At 40.5% G+C, this 24,664-nt stretch overlaps 1 protein-coding gene across 1 annotated transcript in view; it reads right to left on the reverse strand.

Moving 5' to 3' along the window:
* Positions 1 to 4,705: 4,705 nt before the first annotated feature.
* The window catches only part of LOC117741541 (cGMP-inhibited 3',5'-cyclic phosphodiesterase A-like), a 41,554-nt gene continuing 21,595 nt past the window's right edge, over positions 4,706 to 24,664 (reverse strand). Inside the window, exons 2-16 of the mRNA XM_034548630.1 lie at positions 21,581 to 21,631; positions 14,353 to 14,598; positions 11,361 to 11,506; positions 11,155 to 11,273; positions 10,667 to 10,910; positions 10,350 to 10,426; positions 9,918 to 10,114; positions 9,435 to 9,572; positions 8,920 to 9,031; positions 8,140 to 8,247; positions 7,544 to 7,743; positions 7,117 to 7,320; positions 6,727 to 6,888; positions 5,733 to 5,994; positions 4,706 to 5,019 (exon numbers count right to left, since the gene is read on the reverse strand). Of these exons, the coding sequence (XP_034404521.1) occupies positions 4,706 to 5,019; positions 5,733 to 5,994; positions 6,727 to 6,888; positions 7,117 to 7,320; positions 7,544 to 7,743; positions 8,140 to 8,247; positions 8,920 to 9,031; positions 9,435 to 9,572; positions 9,918 to 10,114; positions 10,350 to 10,426; positions 10,667 to 10,910; positions 11,155 to 11,273; positions 11,361 to 11,506; positions 14,353 to 14,598; positions 21,581 to 21,631 (2,580 nt within the window). The remainder of the gene's footprint in view (positions 5,020 to 5,732; positions 5,995 to 6,726; positions 6,889 to 7,116; positions 7,321 to 7,543; positions 7,744 to 8,139; positions 8,248 to 8,919; positions 9,032 to 9,434; positions 9,573 to 9,917; positions 10,115 to 10,349; positions 10,427 to 10,666; positions 10,911 to 11,154; positions 11,274 to 11,360; positions 11,507 to 14,352; positions 14,599 to 21,580; positions 21,632 to 24,664) is intronic.

The following is a 24,664-nucleotide window of genomic DNA, read 5'->3' on the forward strand; positions in this document are numbered from 1 at the left end:
GGTCAACTGTTCCAGGCATCCCATTGGTTTCCATTCATTTGAATGAACATCAAGTCGCATTGTTGTTCTAAAGGAATGCAGTGTGATGGACTGTGCTAAAGGTTTTTATACTGTGGAGAAATAAATGAAAAACAATTGTCTGGCCTGGGAAATAAACATTTAGAAAATAGAAATATGTTAAGTATACATTTATGGCAAACATTGACACAATCACTAGTATGGTCCTTTCATTTCATTGCAAATTAACTGAAACCTGTTCTTAGAAGATTGTAGGAAACAACAAGTAGATAACTCCCTCATGTCTCACTTAAAAAAAAACTAAACAGCTTTGGATTATTAATTGAAAATAAAGCAAACCCAAAATGCTATCACAGCTTTGATTAAGTCTCTTTGATTGCTGCACTGAAATGAACACAGTAAGTGAGGCAGGGCTGAAAGGGGGATCAGGGGTGGGAGGGGTCCATTTTGACTAACTGGATCCCGAGTGAGCTTTAAATTCTCTGATCAGAGTTCAAGCAAATAAAGTGAAAGGAGTGAAAGGAAGTCTATAAATTCCCAGACGTACAGTAGAAGTGGAGCATGGGATGATACAAATGTAAGATATAAGAAGAAAAAAATTCATAGCAAGAGGATGCACATTAGACTGCAAGTGAAGCATCAATATACTTGTATGGTGCGTCAAGTATTTACAGTGCAGGAGCACAAGCCCATTCATGTGGGCTCATATGCCTGTTGTTTGTTTACCGGTGGCAGGATGCTTGCAGAGCTTTTTACAGTATTGGTTATTTTTAGAATAACTGAAGATTAAAAACTATGTTGCTGTACAGAGCTTCAAAAAAAGAAAAAAAAAGACCCCGGTCGATGCCTCACATGACCCACAGATGTGACGATCAGTCGAGTATCAGCTGGTGTTTCCAGATCATTTCTACTGCTACAGGTAGACTTATAGTGACAAGCCAATGCAATACATATTGTCCAGGTGGGGACTTGGATACGTCCAACTCCATCGTGCTGTATAAGCTACACTGCTGCACTTTGTGTTGGCCGGTCATTCAGGTGTGAGATATCCCTTTTCCTTTTCATTTTCTCGGTTGCCAAGCAACATTATGGATTTTTATTTCGTCTGGTGCTTCCTGTCTAATTCACTTCAACACTGGGGGTACAACTTTCTTGTAATAAATTCACTTTATTACAAGAAAGTTTGTTAGATCTTTTAGACCACAAATAAAGCTAGACATCTTGGTGTCATCATGGATTCAGACATACATTTTAGGTGCCACACTACGACAGTTATTAAATCAGCAAACTATCTATCACCTTAAGAATCAATCAAAAATGAAAACACTGGAGTTGCAGCAGGATTTAGAAAAACATCTCCATTCATTTATCTTCAGTAGGCTCTCTCTAATAGTTGATCAAACAGCTGGTTCTGAACAGAGTCCTCACTAAGACCACAAGAGACGGTCCAGTGAGCAGATCTTTGCTCTGAGTTCCTGAATGTAAAATAATTTATTTTGAAATACTACTGTTGGTTAGTAAAGCACTGAATGATTTAGGGTCCAAAAACATTTCTGATCTGCTGCTCCTTTGTGAAATGCCCAGACGTCTCAGATCATCTGGGACATTTGACACAAAAGTCAAAACTACACACAAAGAAGCAGCATTCAGTTTTTCTGCACCACATATCTGGAACAGACTCTTAGAGAAACAGTTCTCCAATTAGTGTGTCTTATAAATCAGGGCTTAATAATGTTCTGTTTTCCAGTTTAATATTATTCTATTTGAGCTTTTTCTTTTTTAAATCTTCCATTTTTATTTAATTTCCCATTTAAATGTTTTTTTGTATATTGCCTTGTATCTATTTTCTTAATGTCTTCCATGTCTTATGTGAAGCACTTTCAGTTGCTTTGTTGGAAGGTGAGAACTTGCCTTTCCTCTTAAGTAGACAAACAATAAGCACATGCTTTCTTTTTCATAGCAGTAAAAGAAAGCTCAACCACTGCACACTGTTGTAAGTACAGTGAATAAGCAGTCAATGGCATTATGTTGCACGGTTTAGCCCTCCTTTGCACAATGGACGTTATGATAACAGTGCAAGGGATACAGCTGAGGATTTAGTATTAACGTTAGCTCAACTCGAATTGAGATAAGGAATTGGGGCACAGCCAGTAAAAATGTAATGTCTGTAAACAAGCCTGTTAAATTATTGCTTTGTCTGTTTGTGACTAATGCTTAATGGACTAGTTGCATTGCGACTATATCGTATCCTTGGTGGATGTTTGTATTTCTATCTTATGCTGGGGTTGCCGCTTGAACTTTTCCTCCGTGGCAATGTGTTTTTCTCCGTCTCATCATCTCAGGTAGTGATCAGTTATCGACCCTAACCCAGGACCTCACCCGCCACCAGCAACTTACATGGCTTCAAATGGTCTGTTTAGTATATTGTGTCTGAATACTGGAGACTTAAGGGTTTCCAATACTCCTGTACACCTCAGCTAATCATTGAGGGATTTGCAACTGCGATGTTGCAAATTGCTAACATGCTAAAGAGCTAAAACAAAATGTACAAATCAATACTGCTTAAATGCTCCTGACAAGTACCTGCTACAGAAAGTGAACACACAACGTATCGTTAAATCTCTGGATCTGAATCCCCAGAGTTGCTTATCGAATGTCAGATAAAATCCCACCATACCCCATATTTTAAATCCAACCGAACTGGCTCACCATCAAAGAGTTACATCTCGGGGAATTTACTCAGATGTGAAAAAGATCTGAGACCCGCTGACCCTTCATAAGTAGCTACAAGTCAAGCTAAAAGGCTTCTCCCTCTCCTCCTTCCTCTTTCATTAGTCTCATTACTGAGGCTGTTCTCCTGGTACACACTTTCCTCCATCACCACCAATCAGAAACTGAGGACATCAAAGGAGAGCACAGACACAGCTTGTTAACTCATACTCTTTGTCATCAGTAAGGACTACAAATGGAGAAGAAAGGGTCTGCTAACTTATGATTTCAGTGGAACTTTCTATTACGCTACTGCACTTTGGATTCTTTAAAAATAAACCACGCAAAATGCATATTTCATCTTCAGATACAGCTTGTGTCAAAGTACATTTCTCTCCTTATAGGCAAGTCAAATTCTCTCATTCTGGCTTCTTTATTTGCTGTCTTTGATTTCCTCAGTGTCGGTAGATGAAACCCTGATTACAGACAACAGCAATTGAGATTATAACAAATTAATGATTTAGATCTGATTGAGTCTTGCAGATAGTTTCCTGAGGGTACACAGCACCCCCCGGGATGCCAGTAGGCTCTTCGTTATGTCTTATTGATGTAAATCCTCTTTGGAGGTGTGGAAACTTGACCTACATACCAGGCTATACATGATATTGCAAAGAAAGAAGAAAGAATTATTGTCATTATTGAATACATTACTGTCAAAGTAAGAAAGCATAAGTTGGGAAGTGGCATAAAATGTGGACACAAATGATATTTTCTTAGAAAAACCTTATTACCTTATTAGCTGTTTTGAGTATTGTAATGTGAATGTGATTAACAGCATGATTTGCTGTGTTGGGGGATAGGGACCAATGGGAGGCTGACATTGAGAGCAGGCATAATTAATTGTCATACACAGTATAATGTGATCAATAATCTTGTTTCTCTTGTGGTTTCTTGAAGATTTGGAAAGTCTCAGTAGACATGAAAAAAAATAGGTCAATTAATAGCGCCGCAAACAGAAAGATACAGAATATCCTGAAGCGGTGGCAAGTAAAAAGAGAAGGAAACTGCAAGTCTTCCTTTGTTTCATTTTCTCTGCAGGTTTCTGGCTTCCTGAGTTATGTGGCCTGGAAACGTGTAGGAGTGCTGGACTGACTCTGAGTAACAAAAGGCAGGGAGAAAAGCAGGGACCAACATTGTTTTACATGAAGAAAAAACAGTTTTGTATGTTTTTCCTTGAGCGAGTGTAAAGCTTTTAGAGCAACAGGGTTCTTTGTTAAACTTCCTATCTGTTATGAGTACAACATGTGTTTCTACAGTCGCTGCATGTGTATATGTGTCTGTGAAGCTTGTGTGGGTCTATGTTTGTATACACAATGGACTACAACTGGCCCTTTTTTTTCCGTCGCCTACTGAAATCCACACGACTGAGCCTCAGTGGACACAACTTTTTCCCTGGCTTTCATCCCTTTGTCTTCAAGGAGAAAGGACTTGTTACACATCCTCAACCCGCTGGGTGGCTCTACAGTGTGCTGATAACACAGCAGAAGCAAAAAGCGGGGGATGTAGGGTGACAGTGTATTACTCACTGGTGGAGTGAATCTGTGAATCACCGTGGATGGCCTGTAGTGCATGATGGGCAGCCTGGGTAAGGGCAGGGCAGCAGATCCAGACTAAAACAAATACTACAGCAAAAACAAGTACAGTCCCAATCATTCTCTTTTTTCTTCTTCTTCTACTAGTCTGCTGTCACATCATCTTTTGCTCATCTCATCGCTCTCTTCTCATCAGATGAACTGGGCATGCATCATCCCTGTCCTCCCAGTTTTTGTTAGGCACATATTACCCAAAAAAATCTTCTACAGTGTTGTGTCAAAGTGATGTGCTGGCTACCATATCAAGAGTTTAGTTAGGAAAGAAACAAAATTGTTAAGATAACGCTCAGATTCCTGGTTATAAGAGGAGGTCAAAGTTCATAATATTACTCTGGATCCTCCTCTTTTTCCCCTGAAGTCTCTGATTGAAGATTTTCTTCTTCCTCTATAGTCGGCACCTCTTCCCTTTCATCAAGGCCGCCAATCGACTCCTCCTCTTTGCTGGCTTGCTCCTCCTCTTCCTCATGAATGGCTGTGATTGGATCGGTGGGGCTGCCGATGCAGTTCGGGTCCCCTCTCTCAGCCTCTTCCATGGCCTCTGCTGCAATGACTCTTTTCCACATTTCATGGTTTTCCAGAATATGCTGTGTTATCTGGCAAAACACTTTCCTCCTGCTCAGCTTTTTGGTTTCTCTTTGCTCTGTCAGACACAAAGTCAACAGTTAGACAACATCCTGGGAAAATTGGCCATGACGTTGCTTTCTTGCCAAGAGTTGGATGAAAGGATTTCTACACTCTGATGTCTGCACATTAAATATGAAGCTACAGCCAGGATCCTGTTAACAGCTTATCATCAAGAGTGCAAACAAGGTGAAACAGCTTGATTTACTGTCCATAGTTTAGAAAATTGGCCAACAGAACATCCAAGAGCCTCTAATCAACAAGTCGTATCTCGTTAGTCTGATACATCCGATTGTTGCGTGGCAACCTCACATTAACAAGACTACAATACATTTCTGTTTCTTACAGATTAAAGAAAAAAAATAGTTTCATTCTTATTGTTGAGTTTTAGCAGCGCTGGTAAGCTGATTTCTTTAATAAAAAAAGTTTACCCCTGAACAGGTTTAGGCTTGCTGTTTCTCCCTGTTTCCTGTCTGTATGCTAAACTAAGCTAAGCTAACCATCTCCTGGCTCCAGCATCATATTATCACAGAAAGACATGAGTCGTATCCCCAAAATGTCAAACTATTTATTCAAATGGATCATTTGATATGTTGGAATCTCTGTTGGCATTATTTCCAACTATATCACAGTTGAATGAAGTGGTCAAGTGTTACGATTGTAAATAAGATAATTTCTATTTAAAACAATGACAGAGACAGATCTGTGAGAAATATAAAGAGGTTGTCATACGGGAGGTATCAGAACTTGTTGATGCGTCCTCATCTGCCATATCCTCCTCTTCTGTATCATGTCCGTCCTTCGCGTTGTCTGGCTCCGTCTCTCCCTCAGGTAGGTCAACCCAGCGTCCCGGCATAAGAGCAGCAGAGTCATAGGATGAGCACAGAGGTCCCACGATGTGAGTGATGAATGACTCCTGTAGTTTAGCAAGCTGCGGAGCAGAGCGGTCCATGAATGGGCTGATGGGAAGGCCAAGGTTGGCCTCTTCGTCACCCTGGAAGGGTAAAAACATGGCAAATGTGTGAGAAGCACATGATAAACTGTGAATGTGCTGGAAAATGGAACACACACACTTATTATATTTTATTATGATAACATTTCAAGACAGGAGTTTTACCCATTGCAGAGCTGATACATGCATTAAAACAATTGTAAAAAAAATAGTCCTCACTGTCTGCTTTGTTAGTGATATTTAAATTGTTGTTTACAATTGTTAGAATTACAAGTCAAAAAACAGTAGTCTGCAGAAGTCTCTAACAAATTCCTCATAGTCCAATCCCGTAAGTCTTTTGACTATTCTATTTCTGTTCAAAGGGAACATCCAGTTGCACACATCAAACACTTGCTTAGGGTTCCCCAAGCAAAAAAAGTACATTACTATCTTCGCAGAGGGGCTGTTATACAATTGAGCAGATGTGCTGACTTTTTACTGTTAAGTCTAACAAAACCATAACGCTAGTGTTGTTTTCAGCTGGTGAATCTGTGTGTGTGTGTCATCTTGGCAAAACGTGGGTCGAGAGACACTATTTTTCTTTAGGGGACCAAGCCCCGAACAGCATACGCCCCAAAAGGCCTTGTTCTTGGCTTGTGATCGTTGCCTTCATTAGTTGCCCCTTGACAGCTGTGAAAGCAGCAATACTAGGAGCCAGGTAATCGGACACCACACTAGTCTGTCTGAATGCTAATAACTTAAAAGTGTGATTTCGAGAGAGATTTATAAACATACTTGTTCGTAGAACTCGTTGACAATCCCCTCTGTCCACTGCAGGTGCAGCTCATTGCATTTCAGCGGCCCGTTGACATCAGCCAGCTTGATGCACATCTGGCACACCAGCATTCGGTCGTTTTCGTTGGTCCAATCAATACCAGACACCCCTTCATCACCCACCTGAGGAGATGTGCACAGGAAGGTTTGTGTAAAAAAGAAAAACACAGCTCTGGATTGTCGAGAATTCCCCACTGATTGGTTTTCAGTTTGAGTTCCGGACTAAAATACTTTTCTTTTATTACAGGAAAAGAACAAATTGACTAACAGGAGCTGAGAACAGACAATTATTGCAGATAGACGATGGATGGTCACTTTTTTTGTCCTACATTTTATTATACAGATTTTTACCTTTGCATTAAACTCTGCAAGGAAGTCAAAGTGCTTTTTGAGGTCAGTCGCCAGAATGGCTTCAATGACTAAGAAGCGGAAGCGCTTGAACTCCACATGTTCAAGGTTAGCCAGGAAGTTATACTCGGGTCGAGACATGAAGAGGTTCCACGCTGATGCTGCATGGTGGTTTTCCAAGACTGAACGATCATTGTACAGAAGAGCCTACAATGGAATGTCAGAGGAGAAAAAATGAAATTAATATTCAGTCTTGGCATTCAAGATGTAAGCGGCTATGTGTTTCACCATCGAAAGTTTTTGTATTGGTTGTGAATTGCTGTCTCGTAGTGGTTGAGCTTATTGGTCTTTTGATTGGTACATACACTGCAACATATAAATACTCTTCTTCATAGCATCTAAACTGAGCTCCTATTGTAAAGAGTGTTACCTGTGGTGCACTAGTAGCTACTAGAAAGGCGTTGGTTCTTCCAGGGTGGTCATAATCGTGCATGGCAGCAGCTACATACAGGGCCATGAGTTCCAGACCAGGGATAAGGCCGGCGAGGGAGCCATAGCCGTCTTCCAGCACAGAGTTCATCTTGGACACAAGGAAGCCTGCGGCACCAGGATTATTGCCATTCTCTGAGTCTACTGGCAAAAACAAAACACAGCACTCTCCCCAGTCACTGATGGTGCTCTTTGCAAAAATACTGCCACCCCATTGGCTGCTGTACAACCTTGTTTTGTTGGACTTATTCAGGAAAAAACTTTCAGCATATTGACTTAATACATCTACAGTATCTATCAACAGGATGTTGTTGACTATAAAATGAGTCATAAGTGACAAAACAATATCATGCCACAACAGGTGAGAAAATAAAATAGATTCGGTCTATAAATGTGATGGTAGAATGACCAGGAGGAATGCTATCAGACTGTACTACTGGATTTGTAAATGAACACTAACATGGGAACAATTACAGGGAAAACTAAGTTTGCATACTTTTCTATTTTTCTTAACCTGTATGTATGAAACATCCTCACCAGTGTGTATCCCATTCTCAGTGAGCAGAATGGGTAGGCCCGGTACAGGCTGAGTGGTGAGGTACCAAACAGCATGTAGCACGTCAGTGGCATGGATCCGGTTGTGATCTGGGGAGAGTCAAATAAAATGCTTATTTACATCACTAGAGGGCAGTCAGGTCACTGTTATCAAATTCCAGCTGAAGCAGTTTTAAACATTCTTTTTTTGCAATGTGGTATTTTTTTAGTGTAAGATTTAAGTGTAACACTATCAATACCGACAATAACCGAAGCCCCTTCCAGACAAGGAATATACCATTGCTGAAATAATGGCCTTCTGACGTTTAATATAGATCTATTTTATGGGAAGGTTTCATGTTGACCCATGTTTAAATATGAGTTAACACAAAATCGACAATGGAGACAATGCTCCTATGCTATGTGGCATGTAACTCAGCAATACATGTTTTTGACAGTAAATGTAGAGGACTGAGGCTGTTGACTTGGTATCACATCTGTCTGAGGAAGAGCAGTCCAGACATTTTTACAAAAGTGGAATGTCCCCCTGAAACTTTGTTAAGTATAAAATTGAATACCACATTATAAAATAGTACATGATATTCCTGCCAACTGTGAACAATCACATTATGACATATTACTAAGCCAGAAAGTAGGTCTGGTGATTTACTACTATGATTTATAGTTACATTACATTACATCCCCCTCGTGGCAGATAAAGGTAATGCTGGATATCAATATTTTACTTGAAGAATTTGATACAAATGGAGATCTTCTACTCACAAGGAATGACCCTGTATCCGTTCTCCAAAGCATGGAAGTAGTTCATGAACTCTTTTACAGGAATTCTGAAGGTCTCAAAAAGACCTGTGTCCTCAAAGAGCTTATAGGAAACCTGGGATGGAACATGAGGAAAACACACCGAGTCATATATCATCTTTGTAGAGGTTCAGACGTAAAGCTGTGTCAAGTCCCTTCCCATTCCACAGCACACCTTTTCTCATAGAAAGGTTGAGTATCTGTTCACACAAGATTGTTTTTGGAACAGATGACGTCTTGGCCAACACTGCATGTCTGATTTTTGCTTTCATTTTCGAGGATTGTTGTGGCTGCAAGCTTAAAATGTAAATCCAGTCTTCCCATTGCCTGCACTGACTCTCTACCACATTAAGCTGCTAACTGCATACATTAAAAAGTGTCCATCATTATGAGATCATTTTAATAGAAACAGTATTGATGTATTTTCATGACATAAATGTCATCTGGGTTTCAACATTTCCTCACTAATTGGTGTTTACCTGACTGAGGATGCAGCCTGTCTTGCCATGAGTCTTCTCCACGAGACGGAAAATGGGAAAGTTCCAGTTGTTGAGTTGACTCATCAGAGGCTGCAGCGCTGTCAATGCTAAAGGCTCTGCGGCCAAGATATGTTTGTCCTACCAGGTAAGAGGAGAGGTCAGAAACACACTTGCAAGTACAGTAAAATAACTTTTATGTCACCACAGTTTCATCTGTTGGTCCAACCGGCTTGGACCAATATGTAGATATACATTATTAGACTGCACCGCTGCTTGGTCTTCTAGCATTATGCGAAAGCATTTTCAAAAATATGATGTTAATTGAGTAGTATTTCTATGACATTTAGGACATTGGATATATAATTGTAATAATAATCCTAATCAAAAGATATAATCTCCCCGTCTTTGGAGGGATTGAAAGCACATTAAAGCACATAAAAGACCCTTTTCCCGTTACTAAATTAAGCTTCCATGATTGCCTACCTCTGGTGATGGCAGGAGTGGGTGAAGAACGATGTCCTCTGCCAGATACTCCCTACAACCTTCCTTTGCTTCAGTCAGCTTCTTGCCTCCCTCACCCTCTTCTTCATTCTGTGCAAAGTCACTGCTGTCACTGTGGTTGGTCTCATAGGTGCTGTCGTAGGTGCTGTCATAGTCCGACGAAATGATGGCACGCTCGTCTGTGAAGACATTACACATGTCAGACGTGCTCTTTAATGTCGCCATGTAATAATTAAACAAAGATGCAATGAGGGCAGTTGTGGAGAACAATAGTATGAGTGAAACAAAATGTCAACTTAGAAAGAAAGATGGAAGAATAGTCTATATTCATGAACCAGATTCAATTCTAAAAGCGTTTTCTTGTATATCACACTCATAGGCTGCTATCACAGGCTGTGCTTGCTACCCATTTACCTGGATGGGGTATTCTGTCCCCTTTGTCGACGGATTCTACCCTGTGGTTTAGTCGATTGTTGAACGGCCTGCCACAGCTGATGGAAAGAGAGCAGAGGAACACCAACCATTCACAGGAGAAGCCAGTCCATCCGGATCATTCTCTCTCATTTGATAATCAAAACCAGTCCTGTTCCCCTCAGCGCAGACTGATGATGGACTCATTTCCCTTATTTACACACATATACTCCAACACAAATTGAAACTGTCTATATTTATAACTGCTCATCAAAGTGTAACCGGAGAATTAATCCAGTGTGTGATCGCATGTATGTTACCTGCCGCAGAGTGATGGAGGCCGCCAGTAAGGGGTGGTGGAGCTTGGGGCGCTCTGACTGTGAGTTAAGGCTCTGTGGTGGCTCTTGTGGGCCACAGAGCCTTGGGTTTGCTCTGTCAGGGGCCCGGACAGCTCAGGAAGCTGCACTGAACATGTTTTGATGGTAGGGCTTAAGATGGGCGTGCCCTGGGCTGGAGGAGATGGGCACGGAGAGCCTAGAGGTGATACGATGGAGGGGGGGACAGCTGAAAAAGAGAGCGATACTGACTCTAATGTTTCAGTCGTTCTGTGATTTGCTCTTGATACTAATATTCATCTATTTTTGAATTATGTGCAATGAATAGTCAAGCTGAGAAGAATTTTCATTGGACATTTTCTTTTCCAATTTAAAACTAGTGCAAACAAGGATGTCTTCCACCCATGTAATATACTCAACACTTCTCAGTGTGTTAAGTACACACACACACCCACACACACACACACACACACCTGGTCTTCCCAGTGGTTTGCTGTAGAGGTGGTTGGAGGTGATGACAGAGGCAGCACAGGAGGCAGACATGGAGCGACTCTTTGAGATGGTCATCATCACTGAGTTGTTCCATGATTCACTGATTTGATGTAAGAAAACCATCACTGTTACAGTTTAAAAATACAGTCGTCCTGCTGATTGTAGTGTATGAGTGAGTGAGGATTACCTGTCTGTGGTGTGTTTGATGCTGGCTGAGCGGTCTCGGCGTACAGGGCCCGGCTCTAAGGTAGGCAGCCCTGTAGCTGAGGTGGTCGTGGTCCAAGTTGACGAGATTCTCCTCAGAAATCCTGGGGGCAGACTCCGTCTTAGACGCTGTAATAAAGATAAACAAAAACATGTCTGCAATCAAAAGGAAACAACACAGATATGGCCTTATGCTGCAATGGTGTCATTCTCCATCATTGTTTGTGATCTTGTTTCATCTTTTAAACAACAGTGTTTTAAGAATGACAGGAAAGGTTGAAAAAGAGCTCAGGTAACATGTACTCTATGACCATAAAAAAGTCAAATACCCTAAAAGTAACAGACAGTTTGCAAAAACTAGAGGAAGATACAGTACCTTACAAATATTGTTCTACTTTGTACTTCAAACGAAATGTCAGCCTCAGGAACATGTTTTAACCAATAAACAGAGCTTTATTTAGCTGCAGAAACATAAAGACATCAAACTAGAGGGATGCCATATTTGTTATTCCAGCCCAATCCTGTTTTTTAAAAGTACGTAGATGACAGAATGGTAAGTTTCCTCTGTGGTGTCAATCTCTCTCTCTCTCTCTCTCACACTCACACACACACACACACACACACACACAGGACTATAGATGGCAGCAGAGGATTTAACTTCTACTGAAGCAAAGCATAACCATCCCTCTTTGTCTGTTCACTTCTTAAGCAGATAAACACCCACACACACACACACACACACACAAACACACACAACTTCCTAGTGCTCTGTGGTACACTTTCCTCCTGTTGTCGAGAAAAGCTCATCAAAGTAATCTATTATTTGAAGAGACCGAGGAAGAAAGAGTGAAAGGACATTTTGTGGTAACCAATTACTGTGAACGTCATGTCTGCTTGTGAATGTATAACTGTGAGGGAATACAGCTTTAAGTGCAGATCTGAAATATCTGTAATGTAGCTGACAATAATATTCAAAGACTTGCTGTTGGCAGTGATGGATTGCTGTATGTCAAGGTGGACATTTTTACATAAAGTCTCTTTATTTGCATACAACAGCTAAATAAATATAAATCACTATGGTATGCTTCGGGAAATGTGTTGCTGTAATATGAGATATTTTGAAGACAAATATGTGCACCAGAAGTGTGATAAAAAGGAGATGCAATACACTTGACATATGCTGAAGTTAAATTTGTTAGGATGCCTGTCCGCTCTTAGTGTGTGCTCCCCTGTTTCTCCCCTCCTGTCTGTTTTGTTATTGTGGGCCATGTGCTTAATGTTTTGTTTTTGTCAGCCTACAGTTTCCACCCCCGGTTTCCGCCCACGGCCAAGCCCCTCTCCTTTGGCTCAGCTGGGGCTCATTCCAGTGAATACCACCAGCTGATTTAAGGACCAGGCATATTAGGAGAATAAAGTCCTCACTTTGATTTTGAAAACTGCTGCGTGAGCATGCGTTTGGGTCCTCCAGACCACACACACCGTAACAAAATTGCTCCCCCTCATTTAACAAGAAATGTAATGTGTGTAAACGGGGTAGAACAACATTTTGCTGCCACGTTAAGGTACGTCAAAACGAGATAAACAAATGCACCTCAGTCATGAACATTTCTTTTTTTTTTCTGTTTGGACCTTCACAAGAGGACATCACAAGTGAGCTGAACCCTCAACTTTAACCGTGGCTTTATGCAGACTCACGGATCTCCAATGAGCTAAAAGGAGACGGTATCTCATTGAGTTTCACGACATGGGTCGAGCAGTTGAGTGCACCAAAGGCAGCGTTAAAGCCTCCTGGTGGGCTATCCTGCATTGCATCACACGCTGTGTTTAGTTTCCTTGCCGCCTGAACTGAACACACACATTTTTGAAGCACTGGCCTTGTAAAACATTAAAAAGCCCTCTGGAAGCCTGTGCGTCATTGTTCGCCTCATTAGAGGCACACGCTACGCCAGCAGTGACGGAGAAAATGGAGGTGATGGCTGCAGGAAGAGGTTCATCAGAGTGTGTGTGTGTGTGTGTTGACATGTTCTGCAGCAGACAACCCAACTTGCTTTTGATATAACTGGGCCTGTTTCTATGAACACACATATCATAATACCTCTAGCGTCACTAACTCAGAAATATTTTTGTTTGTAATATTTTATGATGGTACACATTATTTTAGTCTAAAGGGAAACTCCAACAACTACTACATATGGAAAAATGGTTGCAGGAGGAGCTGCATGAAATCTGATCAAGGGGTTGGACACTACAGGGTCCGGGGGTGTCGAGTTAAAAAGATATGAGCATGCCAGACCTCTTGCACACGCTCCTCATTTCTGCTTTGGCTGCAATAACACCCACCAATTTTCAACAGAACTGCCGGTGGTTGAGATGCATTATACACAAGCTTTTGACAAGGAAGGAGAAAAACGATATCTCTGCTGGTGCTGCATTAAATTTTATATTTTTTTCTTGTCAAATGTGAGTCTCACAATGTCATAATAGAGCAATACTAAAGCTTCAGAGTACTCTTTTCAAATTAAGTGATATTGGATTGTGATGCATTGTAAGCAGCTCAACCAAAATACGATTTCTACTTCTCAGATAATATAATATGAGCAATTTAGAGGTGTGAGGAGGTGAGAGGATATTTGTTATTGCACAATAAGAAAAAAAAGCTAAAATAATTTCTTGTTTCTTTCTAATCTTTTGAATCACCTTGTGGTCCTGACCCTCAGGTTTATTTTTCAATCTGTAATAATCAGCTTTATACAACAGACCACAGTTGTGATTGAGCGCAATTATTATAATTCCTACAATCAGTCTTGGGGCAATTAGTCATTCTAGACGGCCAATCATCGCTTCCTATTAACTGGTGAGTAAACTTCCAATTGAAATCCTTACATCAAAATAAAAAATTGGAGTTTGCCATTGGACACTGAACCAAAGACACAAGAATGAACAAAAAAACATTTTTAAGGAAGCCAAACATCTACCTTTGGAATGGCCAGTCTCTCTGCTTTTTCTGGCCCCTCCTCAGAGTCAGAGCAGGTGTGTGTGTCTGCAGGGATGCGAAGCCGGTGGAGTGGCTGGAGGCTGATCTGGGTGCTGAGGAGGCTGCTGACGGCCTTCAGAGAGCTGCAGGTGTTAGGGGGCAGCGAAGGGTCTGCCAGCAGGTCTGAGATCAGACCGTGGGCCTCTCCCATCACCGCGATGTCCACCACCACGCTTGTGCTCGAAGACTGGAGAAGAGGAGGAAGAGATAGAGATCGAAAATTAGATAATCATTCTTTGTGTAATGCATTGATGATGCAGTGAACAAACGTCACACTACACTGACGCACACAGCTTCTTTATCTTACCTGAGAGAAAAAGAGGATATGTGTTTGTGTGTGTGTGTGTGTGTGTGTGTGTGTGTGTGTGTGTGTGTGTGTGTGTGTGTGTGTGTGTGTGTGTGAGCATCTGTCTTTATACTAAATTAAACATTTTACGGTCCCAGAAGGAACAGACTTTTACATCCTGTCTTATGTCATGTGATGTGAAAGTCTTAAAATGTGATCGAAAATAAAGCTAGTAGTATGATGACTTCATGCATTGAACATGTAGAGGTTAGTAACAACAGTGTTAAACACATCATAGCAATAAAAACATCAATAGACCTACAATATTCCTATAAAGAATAATACACTCCATTCCAGCGCCACCCCTCACTGCCTACGTTGAGCTGTCACAGATTCATCATATTGACTGATAAACCCAAAGGCCCATCTATGTCAAAGGTCAATCATGTTAGGTTTCAGTAATGGGTTTCAGCATTAATGTCACAATTTGCTAATCAGCTCATTTTTAGCGTATAATCAATGTCCAGACACTTTGAAACGCATGTATACACACACACACACACATGTATATATGTGTACAGTATATATAAGTGCATGCATGCAACATTTAGCATTCAGCAAAGTTAATCCATATGAATGCGTCATAAGCTAAAGAACACATGAAATAGAAGTAGTCGATTCTGTAGACTTTAGATGTAACTCACACATTGCAATCATAGAAAACGTGAATGTTTTCGATCGTGTAAGGAGGATTTTTTTAACAGTCTACAAAGTTAAAATCAGTAATAATGAATAGACGTGTTTATTTATCACAGTTGTCAGCAATGAGTTAAATTGTGTTTTTAAGATGTATTATAACACATATTTTCAACAACTCAAAAAACTAAGTGGTTTGAGCTGTGTCGATAAGTAACCCTAACCCTAACTCAACCCACAAACAAAATAAACTAAAACTTGTTTGACTGTACCAAAAGAGAAGTTGATTTACAAAAAAAACCCAATATTTTCATATTTCTGCTGCAGCTTCTGTGGAATCGGCGAAAACACATAAAGGAAAATGCACTATTTGGTAACAACATAGAAGAGACACCTGCAACGAGGACTGCAGAGAGAGTTGGAGGTGAGTGAACTTTGTAAGTCAGCTGAGCTGCGGCTCCCCACTGAACCCTGGATGAACCGTGTTATGAAACAATACTGTCAAACTCGTGGCTGATCACACAGTTTGTCTGTTTACTTGCCATTCTTAGATATTTTTTCAAAGTTGTGTTTCTCCCACTTATGCCTGTGGTGTTGACACTTCAAGATACAATCATAGAGCTTTGTGTGTGTTTAAAATAATCTTGGGAATGACTGGACTGGAATGGAAAGCTAAAGTTTTTACTAACGTGATTGGCAACGTCTTTCTTCAGCAAAACACTGGCGATGGATATTGATTGCCGATACAAGTGATGAATCAAGTTTTTTTTACCAATACAGAAACTTGTTTGCATAATTTTCACTGAGACATATTAAGAAAATAAATAAATATACTTCTCAGAAGACACACACGACAAGCAACAGTACAAAAACAGAACAAAAAACAAGTTCCTTTAAACCAGGAACTATCTAATTAAAAAATATGTAATAAACAAGATTGCAAATTTGTGCTCCAGACACATTTCAGTTGGTTCATTACCCAGGGATGTGTGTTCATGCCTCAAGTTTAAGGAAGAAATATAGATATCCCCGCTAATGTAGCTGCGTCTACTCTTGACAGCTAGAGGAAAGCAACCAAAAAGAAAATGCTCTGAATGTAAAAAGAAAAAGTTTTGAAATGGAATAACAGGAAAGCTCAAGGAGCAAATTGCTGATTGCTAGGATGGGTTTATAAAGACATTCAAACTAGCCGTCGAGTTTTCTCATCTTCCAATCCTGCTCTCCTCCTGCATCCTTCTCTCCCCCACTGTGCCAACACATGAAGCAAATAAGCTCACGTGATCCCTCCATCCATAAGCCTTCAGCCTCCCATCTGCCTGCCTCCCGAGGCTACTGGGCTTGGTGACGAGCAGCAACCTCTGCTTTTGGCTCTCTGCTTGTATCTGTGTCTTTTGTACTTCTTACTCGCCATCACCTGTCTCTGTACTTACTCTAAGCAAAACAAAAAGCTGGTGGAGTACATGGGAACGCATCACATGTAACAGCAGAACCACCCATCTGTTTTTAAACAAAGTGACAGATGACTCCAAATGTTTCTTCAATAAACAGATCGCATGAGCTCTTTAAAACATGTCACAGCTTAGAGCTGTGCTGTGATGAGTAAATGCATCAAGCACCTAGGAAGATAGTTTCCAGGAAGAGCGCGTGTCTGTATGTGCGAGTGTGCATGTGTCACCTCAACCTGAACAAAACCCATTAGACCACTCCAGAGCTTTATGACATCCTGCTATTGTGACATTTACCTATTACCTGGCAGTAATGGTCTCTGTTCAGCTAATGTCAGGGAGAGAGTGAGATAGAGGGAGATATATGTGTGTGAGTGTGTGTGTGTGTGTGTGTGTTTTAGGAGCTTTTCATCTGTTAGATTTCTGATATTTGAGCATTTAAAAAAAAAGAACAAGCCTACGGTATATATGTACATTTGCACGCTCATTCAGTGCGACATGCATAAGCATTTGAGCTGATGGAGTGTTACAGAGCACCGTTCTGGTAGAAACAACGTGGAGAGGCAAGGCGAGTAAGAAGGTTATTGATTCCTCCGAGCATAAAGGCCCACAGGAGACAGCAGGCAGAGCAATGGTCAATGGGTAAATCAACACAGGGAACAGATGAGTGTATACACAACCACACGCACACACACACACACACACACAGGCATGCATGTACCAGAATTGGCCCTTGGGACTCTGTCAGGCTTTCAGGGTAATACAGTACATGCAGTGCACATAAAAATGGGTCATAATCCTTCAACAAACGCAGTGCAGTGTAACAGAAAACAATATTAAAAGACTGGTATATGATGATGAAATAAGTAAAACAGGATCTTTGTACAACAAGCTCCCAAGAATAGAACCACTGATTTGGATCTCTAGTCAAAGCCGATAACATCATCAATGTTAAAAGATAAACAAGTATCCATTCAGAGAAAGGGATATATACAAAATGTGAACTTTAAAAGTTTATAGAATGACTCATAATAATGAGTCAATACATGTCTGACATCTAAATAAACAGCTTTATAGCAGTTATTGGTGGACTATTTCATCCAAGTAGATTTCATTATATTGTCTGTTAGCCAAGAAAAGTAAGAAAGGAGCAGTGCTGAATAAATAAATTATTCAGCACTGGATATCCCCTCTAATATTTGTTTCTCTATTAAATTACCTTTATATTTGATCATTTAAAAAGGTAGCCTAGCACAAAAAACTTGAATAAGGAAGTCCACACAGAGTCCACTCAGGTTACGAAACTGAAGACAACTCAGGCATTTAATATTCAATTTTGATTACAGTCACATGCCTGAACCACGCACACTATTCGACTATTTCCTTTGTTTATGTTGTGTTCATGGTGATGTACTCTCTCACTCCCTTTCTCTCTTCCCCTCTTGCAAGTATTATCCTCCAGTGTCCTACATCCCGTCTTCCTTTTTCTCATATCTGTCTTTTCCCCTTTCCCCACTATTTCAGTTCTCACTCTACCCCCCATCCCCCAGCCCTCTACTGAGAAACAGTAAAGGAGATATGTAGGCAGATCAGGGAAAAAGGCAGATGGTGAGAGCGGAGACAGGGAGATAGAGAGCGACACAGAGAGACAGAGGAAGAGAGTGATGGGACTATGGAGAGAGAGAGGGGAGCTGAGTCCACAGGCAGGCCAGTCAAGTGAAAAAGAGAACAGCTCACTCGAGCAGGCCAGCTGAGCTCCTCCACAGACTAATCTACAACAACTGTAAATACAGCACTACAGTGGGGCGCTGCCCATTGTTTCTGTACTGCTACACCAACTATGCAGAAAAAAAGTAAAACTTTCACACCTCTCGCTGCTTTCATATTAATGCTGAAGCAGTAGTAGCCAACAAAACATGCCAGAGTCCAAGTTCATGTTATGGATGATGATTGCAGAATGGCAAACAGTTGCAAGGCTATTGATCATTAACACGTATATCTATTGATTTGGTAAGTACAGGACGGCGTACAGGCTAGCTCAGGTGTGTTTTCTAACCTGGTCAAGATGTTTGAATGCCAGACACGACCGTCTGCCAATTTGTAATGAATCTACCTGTCTCTCATCTTCACAATGTGCAGAGGTGGTGCTAACGCAAAATCGATAGATATCGATGGTCTTCAAGTTTGAGTTGAAGATAATGAAACTAGGCGACCCATTGTCTTAGTTTGAGATAACACATATCTATAAACACATCCATCCGTATAAGACATGCTGCTCAACAAATAGAACAAGAGTGACACTGAATCTCTCAACCGTGGCTTCACTCTCCTGCTCACGAACACCAGTCTCTCACATGCGTGATTGACCTAAAAACTCAAGAAGCTTAATTTAGACATTGCTTCAAGTTGTCCTATTTAAACGATCTCATCATCACTGATTAAATGGCTCTCCTTTTCCTGCACATGTGCGCACACACACACACACACACACACTGTAAGACAGAGCACATACACATGTGCACATACACCCAGAATAAAGGGGAGAGACTCCAGTTAAACCACTACTCAACCTGTTTGGGAGGATGTGTATTGTCCTGATGGTGTCCCATGATACTTGCTGAGTGCCTTCTCTGCATCATTCGTGTTCGGTTTAAACACAACTGCTCAATAACAATTCTGATGTCTAGATTCCTATAGATAGATATGACACAGGAGCTGCATGCACTCCTTCCTTCCTTTAACCTTTGTTCAAATGTCGTAAGAATCTCAATCCAAAGCAACTGACATTTCAATAATGTAGTCCACGAACACTTCCTCGCCCTTTCTTTTCCTTTCCTCTGCTCTCCTCTTCTCCGCTGCTTCATGAACCTCCCTCTGTCCTCTCACCCGCCCCTACCTCTGCATCTGCCAATTGCAAATGCTCACTGGTAGTTCAGAGATGAGAGGTACATTGAAATCAGTTGTGCTGAAAATACCTGGTTGCTAGGATACATCGGGACAAAGATCAAAGTGACTCGACTATGGACCATAAAATTGTTGGGGCTCAGTTTGCCACAGTTATACTACGCCCACTACTTGTCAAGTGGTTCCTGTGATAACAGATGATGCATGACAACCAAGCAGCAAGTAATGTGCATTATCAGGAAACTGAGCTACATATTGATTCATTAAAAGTCTATTAAGATGGTTGGGTTGCTGTAGATGCATGTCCAGTATGAGAGAAGTTAAATATTCAATCTAAACCAATGTAATACCTAGGTGGAGAGGATAATATAAAGTCAGCTTTCAATTGTGTATCTAAAAGAGCTGATTTCTTTAATCTAGGACCCTTGTTGTGAAAAGTCAAACCAGCAATATCTATGGTGAAAACTAGATGTCCCTGAAGTACCTTGCTTTGCATGTTTTTGACAATTAAAATAAAGGATCCTGGCCCCATTAGTGGTGAGGGAGATGTGTGACCAGTTCAACGAGCAGCATCTTGTTTTTACACTTTAAAGATGGGGTCAACTTTATTTCGAATCCCAGAAAGTTGATGTTTCTTTTATTACCACACGGTTAGGTTGGTGGAATCTGACTGACATTAGTACAGATGTGACGCAAGTACACAAAAGAAAACATACAGTACACAACTTCACATTATGATAAGGCCAACTGTATAGCCTAATTATTAACTGCACATCTGTCGAGCCTCTCAGAGGGAAGACGCTGAAAAAGATCCCATGAAGATAAACTTCTTGGGTTCTTTTACTTTGACATGAGTTGCTTTGTGGAAAAAAAAAAACGGTCACAAACCTGTCCATCTTGTACTTGGGTACTATACATGTTAGCAGCTTTTAGTTTATGATTTGTCTTGATTGGATAAAGCCCAAACCCTAGCAATAAACCCTAGCAATGGTGCTTTGTAAAAAACCTTGGCTAGCTACTAGAAAAACATGAGATAACGCTGCTAGAATGAACCATAGAGTATAAATAATGCGATGTGAAAAATGTCAAACATTAAGCTTGCCAACAAGAGCAAGATATTTCCCTCATTAGTACACAAACCAAACCATGGCAACAAGGCAAGTGTTTAACTTGGGCATGAAGATGAACCAAGAGAATGTCAACGTTGTTCTGTTTTTTCTTGATGAGCAAGTAGTCAGCCGTTTGCTAGTCTCACATAGACAGACCTTTCTCCAAAGCGCTGTGTCAGCGTTAAAGAAAGGTCTGGCTCCACAGGTTATAAGTCCATTACAGTCTCACTCCTAGGGAGTCAAATATCCACGCTTGTGACCTCTGGGGACTTGATACAGATGCACAGGGCACCCTTTATCACCTGTATGAGACGTGGCAGGCTTTCAGCTCATTCCAATGTGAACCAAGGTAACATTCAAGATTGAAATAAGACCATTTCGATGATTTAAAAATGTCATATGACGAAACACCTATTTGAGAAAACAAAGCTACTTAATTACTTAACTAAAAGAGTATTGCACAGGCAAATTAACCAGCAAAAGTAGACGGATCTACTGACCTAAACCTTAGGAGAGATAAAGAGACCAAACAGCTTATGGGCTTTATTAAGGCATTCAGCCCAGCGATTAAATCGGAACACAACTATGAACTCACAAACGATTCAAAATGAGTTCCTTAAAAACGTCATGCAGTAACTAGCCAAGTACTATTCTACTACACAAAGCTGAGAAAAATGATGCCAAACACGCACACACCATTCCTCCCCTTTCCCTCAGGGCTGCACTGACCTGAGATCTGCTCAGAGCTCTCTTGAAGTCCCATTCTGGCTGGCACATAATCTCAAGCTAGAAACGTACAAACAGAAGCTACTTTCAGAAACTTGTCCACTTTGTGACACAATACAGCGCTACTGTATCTAAGCACAGAACTTGTCTCATTTACTTCCTCCTTCCTTCATCCCTATCTCCGTCAACCCATCTAAAAATAAAAAAGAGCTGGCACTGCTGATGAAAAAAAGAAAAGAACACATCACTCTTAATGCCGGAGGGCTGATCTACATACTGCACTCCACCACCCTCTATCTGTCCCCTCACTGCAATGATTTTCTATTTTTGTTCAATGAGAGGAAACTGTAATTCAATTTCACAGTCAGACAATCAGTTTCCGAGTGGCTTTTCCAAAATAACACATCAAGTTTTTGGGAGGCACCTTTAAGAGAGATGGATTAACCGCTTCCTCCTGTTTCTAGTACGTGTGCGAAGCTAGATTAAAAGATACTCGTACCAGACAAAACCTCTGCTCTGCACTCGGATTACGAGAGGTCATTTAAAGCTGCAATAGACACTAGTGATCCAACATGGCAGCAAGATGTAAGTGTTTGAATTGTTGTTGAATTTGGAAAATTCCAGACAATGAAAAAATCATGGGGTGTACTCATCTCTGACCTACATTTCATGTTACTAACAGCTGGTGAAGTGGGGATGACGAAGAGCCAAAAATATGAAGCCCCTCTCAGACTTAATCCAAAACAAAACAGTTTTGTTGGAGCAAGTTGAACATTTTGCACTTTAATCTTGATGAATCATGGCGGGTACAGAGGGCTTGACACTAGTAATCCTATTGTACCTTACAGCTGAGGTTAATATGGAAGCAATAGCATCTCAGTTAGGACGCCATGTTGCATCCCCCACTGCATGAACTATAAATGAGTGGTGTTTTATTTTGCATAAAAAGATGTTGTCCAGTGGCGCTTCACACTACACTTAATTACATGATTTCCATCCCTTGCCTTACAGGGCCTGTCTCCACAACTAAGAACAAAGGTTTACACAATAATCCCCAGCATGAAACCTTGTTAAAGTTCTGTTACTATAGATTTTAAATAATAATGTCACAAAACAAAACAACAAGGTGAAAGCAACTATTGTAGTCATGTAATATGTAAAATATACAGTAATTAAAAAACGAAGAATGAACAATGAATCAGGGCAATATTAGAGTTATCTTTAAGTTGAAAAAATGTGTCCCTGGTATCAGTAATAATAATAATAGTAAGACACTGCATCATTTAGTGACATAATACATTAATGATGTCCTTATTATTAATTGCTATCCTTGAATCACAACATTTTAATGTGGTTCTGGAAGACATTTCTAGCCATGTTAATAAGCAAAGTCAGTAAGTATACTTATGTAAATATACTGCTCCTTATAGCTAAGTGCTAATCTTCAGATCAGAGAGACTCACCACACGGTTGATCCTCTGAGCAGCAGAAATGTATTTTGTAATTTCAGCTGGACATAAAATAAAGATGACCCTTTTCATTCAAATACAACAAGCTAATATTAAATGCCATGTCATTCATTAAGAGATTCATGTTGTATTTACTTATTTACGTGTAAACATAGCTTTGGCTTTACTGTTTCTTTCATTGAATAAGGTCAACGTGCAGAATGTTTCTTGTGCAAAAATAAATGGATCATTTCAATGATAGATGCTGCATAATTCTTGATAATGATGATCCATTATAATAACTGGTCCCAGGCAAACTGTAGTGTACATGGCTGTGTGTGTCTGGGAGTGTGTGTTGCGTCTGTGGACTGCCCTAGCTGTCATAGTTAGTAGGCTGATGTGTAAAATGGCATAAAGTGAGATGACATGACAGCGCAACTGTCATCCACTGGGGATGACTTTGCATTTTGAATGGCAGATGAGATAATCTGCCTAATACAGTGGATTCATGTTTTATGTGAGCCCCACAGGATGGGAGGGAGGTTGTTTGGAAGAATAAAAGCACTGGAATGCTGAATCCCACTGAACTCCATCATCATGTAAAATATTCATAGCTCATTTTCGGAATACTGTGTGTGCCGTTCTTTTTTGTTGATAATGTTTATTTAAGAGTTCGGCCAAGAAAAAATGCCATATTAAAGTATTGAGGCAGTTAGAGTGCTGCATCATCATGGCCGAAATCAGACTTGAGAAAACCAAATGAGTCCCTTTTCTGTCTCTCACAAACTATAGACACATTCTCATTTCCACAGGTTCTTAAACCCTCCCCTGTGCTCTGCTGTTCCTTGAAGGCCTCAATTATGGCTCAAATACACTTTGTATGTCAAGTCTATAAGAGTCTGGGAAATCACAGAGGCCTAATGCACTTCTGAGGCACATACTCGTTGACAGCTCCATCATTCAGTCTGAAGTGGAATGCTTCTAATTGCACTCTTGCAAATGTATGCATAGTTCATATCAGCACAGGTAAAATAAAATGTCAACATTGCGTGCTAGTAAGAATGGTTCATCTTCTCACACAAGGTCAACACATGCAATGAACACACTGCAGTCTGCAGAGAGAGCTTTTTGATACTGGTTACTGGTACACTACTGGTCTCACAAGAACAAGCCTCATGCATATGTGATAAGAGCCACAAATTTAATAAGAACATAAAACTTAGAGCTAAAAATGTATTTAGAATGCATTTAAAAACAACCGTTTAATGCTGCAGTTAAGTTAATGTTTTTAAAGGAAAGACTCGAATAAGCACAAATCCTCTGTGAATTCACAAAAGTGATCACACATTTTTTGTGTGTTATGTTCAAGTTCAAAGGAGGCTGGATCTTATTCCATCAAGCACTGGACAGTCAGCAGTATAACCTTGACAGCGAGGTCACCAGTCCTCCACGGCACTAAAACAGACACAACAACTCTTCATACCTCAGTATTTTTAGTTTCATCTGACTTGCAATGAATTTTGTATTTTTTAATACACACAAAAACACACAATCTCCATCCAGAGAGTATGAGTGTTCCTTGGTCATAGTACAAATACAGAACTGTCAATCTATTACAAATGATAGCTTTGTCCTAAAG

The sequence above is a fragment of the Cyclopterus lumpus genome, chromosome 13, assembly GCF_009769545.1.
Source record: "Cyclopterus lumpus isolate fCycLum1 chromosome 13, fCycLum1.pri, whole genome shotgun sequence".
Lineage (NCBI taxonomy): Eukaryota > Metazoa > Chordata > Actinopteri > Perciformes > Cyclopteridae > Cyclopterus > Cyclopterus lumpus.